Source organism: Beta vulgaris, chromosome 5, assembly GCF_026745355.1.
Source record: "Beta vulgaris subsp. vulgaris cultivar EL10 chromosome 5, EL10.2, whole genome shotgun sequence".
Taxonomy (NCBI): domain Eukaryota; kingdom Viridiplantae; phylum Streptophyta; class Magnoliopsida; order Caryophyllales; family Amaranthaceae; genus Beta; species Beta vulgaris.
The window spans coordinates 37,637,788-37,643,223 of NC_079206.1; the positions used below are offsets into that span (position 1 = coordinate 37,637,788).

At 39.6% G+C, this 5,436-nt stretch overlaps 1 protein-coding gene across 1 annotated transcript; it reads right to left on the bottom strand.

Annotated features, from left to right (window-relative positions):
• Window positions 1–626: 626 nt before the first annotated feature.
• Window positions 627–1,640, bottom strand: LOC104893701 (uncharacterized). The gene is made up of 2 exons (XM_010679836.1): window positions 1,089–1,640; window positions 627–1,001 (listed from the first exon to the last, which is right to left on the bottom strand). The coding sequence occupies exons 1-2, from the start codon at window positions 1,638–1,640 to the stop codon at window positions 627–629; spliced, it is 927 nt and encodes a 308-aa protein (XP_010678138.1).
• Between the last annotated feature and the right edge of the window lie 3,796 nt (window positions 1,641–5,436).

Sequence of the window (5,436 nt, forward strand, 5' to 3'; positions counted from 1 at the left end):
TAAATGTCAGTTTGTGATTTTGTTATAATTTTATCAGTTTGGAATTGATTTTGTGTCAATTTGACATAAAGATGCAAAAAAAAATTATTTTTATTTTTTTGGGGTCCAAAAGGGTTGCGGTTTTGGGCTAAAATCGCAGCCCTTCTATGTTAAAAGGGATGCGGTTTAGGCTCAATACCGCAGCTCTTCCAATATGGAAAGGCTGCGGTTTAGAGCCTAAACCGCAACCCTATCCACCCCATAACCCTATTACTTACCATCACACTGCAACGACCTCCCTGTGCTTCAGATAGGGACAAAGCTCGAAACTCCCCAGCGAATGTGGCCAATATCGTTCAAGCCTAGGAGTCGAAGTCTTTGCCTCTTAAGAAGCTAACAAGAGGGGTCAGAGTCTTTCTTTCGAGGGTGGTCAATGTGCGGACCGTGTGCCCGGAAGTAGTGCTTTCTTCTTTCAAAGAGACTCGTTTAACCCGATATATGAATCTAAAAACTCTCTTTCTTTTTTCATCGGTATCGGTAAAGTAAAGTGCGCTCTCCTGAGTTCCAGGTTTGTCGTCTTAGTCATTTTATACCGCGGCAACTAATGCCAGTTAAAAAATAGATGTTGACAAGAGTCCTCACTTGCATTACACAACAACCATTGTAGTCTGACAAATACCAGCCTTTGCCAAGACTATTCTAGTTTTGAGCTTCCCTAGAGCCACTAACCAAGCAATAAAGGAATGTTTAGGAATGTTAGCGGAATTCCAAACCCAATAATGCCATGGAACTTCCTCCTGAGGTCCTTGAAGCCAATGATATCCTTCCTTGATGGAGTAATTCTTATTGCCATTCAACCAATTGTTGTTGTTATATGCAAATCTAAACACTTCCTTCACTTTGCAAATGCATCTCCAAACCCAGCTAGCATTTGTAGGAGTTTGATACTCCCACCAATCTGACTCCCTTAAATAAACATTGTGAATCCATTTAATCCAAAGTAAATCATGTTTTTGTGCAATCTGCCACACAAACTTACCAACTACTGTTGTGTTCCAAATTATACAATCCTAAACTCCTAGGCCACCATTCTTCTTGGCCTTACACACCCAATCCCAGGCCACAAGGGGAGCTCTACTCAAAACAACCTTGCCTTCCCAAAGAAAAGCCATGCACACTTGAATAATCCTATGAAGAACACACTTAGGCAATAAGAAAATTTGAGCCCAGTAAGTATGTAAACTCATAAGAACTGCATTCACAAGAGTAATTCTTGCTGCATAAGAGAGGTGTCTTGAGCTCCAACTCATGATTCTTTTAACCATCCTGTCCACCAGAATATCACACTCAGCTTTGGTCAGACGCTTAGAAGTAATAGGTACTCCTAAGCATCTGAAAGGGAAGGAGCCTTTTTTATACCCAGACACTCGAAGAATTCTACTTTGTTCATCCTCAGTTACACTCCCAAAGTATATGGCAGTTTTATCAGGGCTAGCTTCTAACCCAGAAGCCTCTGCAAAAGCTTTTAATGTTCTCACAAGAAGCACCACAGACTTGAAATCCCCTTTACTAAACAACATCAAATCATCAGCAAAAATCAGATGATGAATCTTCAGTTGCTCACATTTATGATGAAACTTGAACTCCTCTCTATGACTCATTTTTTTTATCAATCTGGTGAAATATTCCATAGCAAGCACATATATGAAGGGAGAGATGGGATCTCCCTGCCTAGTCCCTCTTTTTCCTTGAAAAAATCCATATAAACCACCATTTATACTCAAAGAAAATGGAGTAGTAATACACTCCATAATCCATCCAATAAACCTTTCAGGAAAACTTCTTGAACGATTTTCAGGGGAATCTTGAGCGTCCGATGATAGTTGCCCATCTTAAAAACGTCTTGAACGATTTTCAGACTAAGATTATTGTTGTTTAGGAGTAGATCAAGAGTAATATGCTATTTTTTAAGGTAAATCTAGATCCAGCCGTTGTCAATCCTCTAAAGAGACATTCTCAGGAGGGTCGTCCAGGACCAAGTAGGCCTCCTCGTCAGGAATTATCTAAGAGGCTCACCAAAGGAAAGCAGCCGGAAGTTAGTAAAGCAGCGAAAGAAGATGGACTGAAAGTTGGTGGTCCTAACTCAAGATAACATTCATCCAAGTGGTAATAGGATGGAAACAAATGCTCAAGAGTATCTGGAAGCAAAGAAGGATGCAGCTCTGCAGCATTTAGCCTCAGGATCCACCCCCTATCTAAGAGATCCTCCGTTGAGGATGCCGTCCAAGATTGAGGGAAGAAGTCTGGGACCCTCTACTAATCAACCAAGATAGGAGAAGGTTGTATTACAACCTATGGTGTATAGGCGACCAGGCCTCGCAAACACCTCTTCTAACCCAGCACTGAGGGACTTTCGTCGGGAGCACATACCCATTGAGGGACTACCGGGGGAGCTCAGGATTAATTGGTTGACTCCAATCTCGGCCAGAATAATGGAAGCACCCCATTTCCCAAAGGTTAAGCTGCCTACGATGAGCCCTTTGATGGGACCACCGATCCGGATGACCACATGTCCGCATACAAGCATCAAATGTATGTTCAGGTGGTAGATGATGCCACATGGTGTAAGATTTTCCCAGCGACTCTAAAAGGTGTGGCTAAAAATGGTTCAACAATCTCCCCCCTAACTTAGTGAACAATTTCACGGAGCTTAGCTATCTTTTCACTAGTTATTTTGTAGCAAATCGACAAGAACAGAAAACAAGCATGCACTTAGGTAAGATCATCCAAGGACCAAAGGAAGCTTTGAGAAGTTTTGTTAAAAGATTCAATTTAGAGGCATTGCAGATTCTAGATCTTAACGCTGGGGTGGCCTTTGACGCCTTCATCAGAGGCTTGAGGCCAGGAAGTTTTAAGTTTGATCTGGTAAAGAAGAAGATCACACTCTAGCTGAGGCCCTCAGGGAGGCTGAAGCTTTCATTCATGCAACTGTAGTATGTGCGGAAGCAAAACATCCGAAATAAAAAAAGGCTGAGGAAACAATTCAGCCGAAGAAAAACAATCCTAAGAAAGCGAAAACTTGGGCTCTGACTTCTACAACTACTTCGTCCCGACGGAGCAAAAGAAGAGAGTCTGAAACTCCGACATAACCCATAGCGTTCAACAAAGATCAATACTCCATTATGATGGAGATTAAAGATCACCATGAACTGAAGGCTCCGGCCGAGATGAAGACTTCCTATAGAAATAGGGATAAGAGAAAGTATTGTCACTTTCACAAGGATTGTGGCCATGAAACGAACGAATGTAAACATCTTAAGAGAGCTTTGGAGGATTTAGATCGGAAAGGAAATATGAATTCGTACTTACCCCAAGGGGGGAGAAAATTCCAGAAGAAAGATGATCGCCAAAGCAGGAAGAAAGAAAGTGAAAGTACCGATGAGGATGTGGTTCTTGTTATATCAGGAGGATTTGCTGCTGGAGGACCGACCAATAGGGGACATAAGAACTATCTTAGGGAACTCGGCCAGATCGTGCTCACTAACTAGGAAGAGACTGACCCATTCCCAAAAGTAGTCATCAGTGAATTGGATCGGGGAAAATTGAGAACTCCTCACGATGATCCCTTGGTAGTAGAGATGAAGATAGCAAATTTGAGAGTAAGAAGGATTTTGATTGACACCGGAAGTTCAACATACATTATAAGCGTTGATTGTTTGTCAAGGTAAAAATTTGACGAAGGCAACTTAGTCCCAGGTTCATCATCTCATAATTGGGTTTGGGGGAGGAATCATCCACCTAATGAGAACAGTTACCTTGCGAGTCCGGGTAGGGGAAAAAGAAGCGTCTAGAACATTGTTTGTTATGTTCTTGGTCGTTAGAGACTTTGTAATACCCCGAATTTTCAAAGATTATTTTATTATTATTTAACATTATTTCCACTAAAAATTATTTTATGATAATGAGATTTTATTTGTTAACTATGCTTATTAAAATAATAATTTCATTTAGTTTTGATTTATTTTAACAAGTTTCAACTAAATCATTTACTTATTATTCATTTCATTATTTCTAAATTATTAAACTCTTTATTTGATTATGGATACTTTTATACAAGTTGTCATCCATGTTGTCCATCCACATTAATAATCCTAAGCCCAATACTCCATAGTCCATAGTCCATGTATCCTTTAGCCAAAAAGAAAAAGGTAATTTTAAAAACAAAAAAAAAAAAAGAAGAAAGTGAAAATCAGTTTTTCACCACCTTCCTCCCTCCTTCCTCTCCTTCCAATTCAACAGTAAAAGAGTTAGTAAGTTCAGCAATTTTCAACCATTGTCAGTAAACTTCAACCTTATTCCCAACCACATTTCAGATTCCTAGGGGTAGGCATTGAAGAAGCTACACCATAGCTTCACCTCCCTCCATTAATGGAGTCTGACCAAGCTTCCAAAAACCAGCAAATTTCCCCTATAAATAGCATCCCAAACTCATTCCATTGCTTAAGCAAACAAATTTAACTTCAAAGGTTTGCTTCATTTCTCTCTCTCCCTTTTTAATTTCTGAAATTCTGATTTTTAAAGGTTAAAATAAAAAAAATTCAAAACCCACCATTATCACCACCTTCGAACCACAACAAAAAGAAACGCGACAAAAACCCATTCGCAGCCCTCGCGACTTCGCTGCGCCCAGCCACCCCATTCGCGACCCTCGCCCCTCTGTCGCTACCCACTCGAACCGCCCAGCCCCCTCGACCCCGCCTGTTTTCCCTCGCCTGAACTCCGCCGGAAATTGCCGGCCAAAACCACCCATAAACTTCCCTCCTTCCCTTCCCTCTATCGCCTCCTGCTGCTCTCCCCTCTCCTTCGTTCCTTCTTATTTTTTCTTTTGGTTTTCTGAACTGATTCTTTGAATCAGTAAAAAGGACCCCTTTCCCTTTTAAATGATTTTTGTTATTTTACTTTTATTTTAAAACTAAAACCTTTAAACTTCCTAAACTAGCTACATCATTTAAGGTAGTGTATTTTGTTAATCTTTTACAAATTTGATAATGTTTTCTAATTTTTCTAAACTTAAAACAAGGAGTAACATAAAGTTAGTTTTCTATGTTTAAAATAGTTGTTTAAGTTAATAAAATTAAGTAGAAGTAATTTTATGAATATTTAAAATGATGTCATATATAGTGTGAAAACTATAAAACTTTGATTTATAAACTCTCTTAAGTTCATTAAGAATTTCTTTAAAGTTATTTGAATTATTTAAGTTGTTTATTTTATAAAAAGGGGTTATTTAGGAACTAACTTAGATCTCGTTAATATTGTAGACTCCGATTTCGTAGACAAGGACTATCAAGAGCGCTAACACGTTCGTGAGCTTAACTTTGGGCACGCGTCACGAGGTAATCTCCGATGTCCATCTAAACATAGATCCCGCTAGTGTAAAATGAATTGATTACGTGA

Bases quoted from the DNA above. Each gene is read 5' to 3' on its own strand.
- LOC104893701 (XM_010679836.1), bottom strand. From the start codon at position 1,640: ATGAGTCATAGAGAGGAGTTCAAGTTTCATCATAAATGTGAGCAACTG. The intron at 1,002-1,088 runs GTGTGTAAGGCC...TTTGTGTGGCAG, and splicing joins CCCTTGTGGCCTGGGATTGG to ATTGCACAAAAACATGATTT.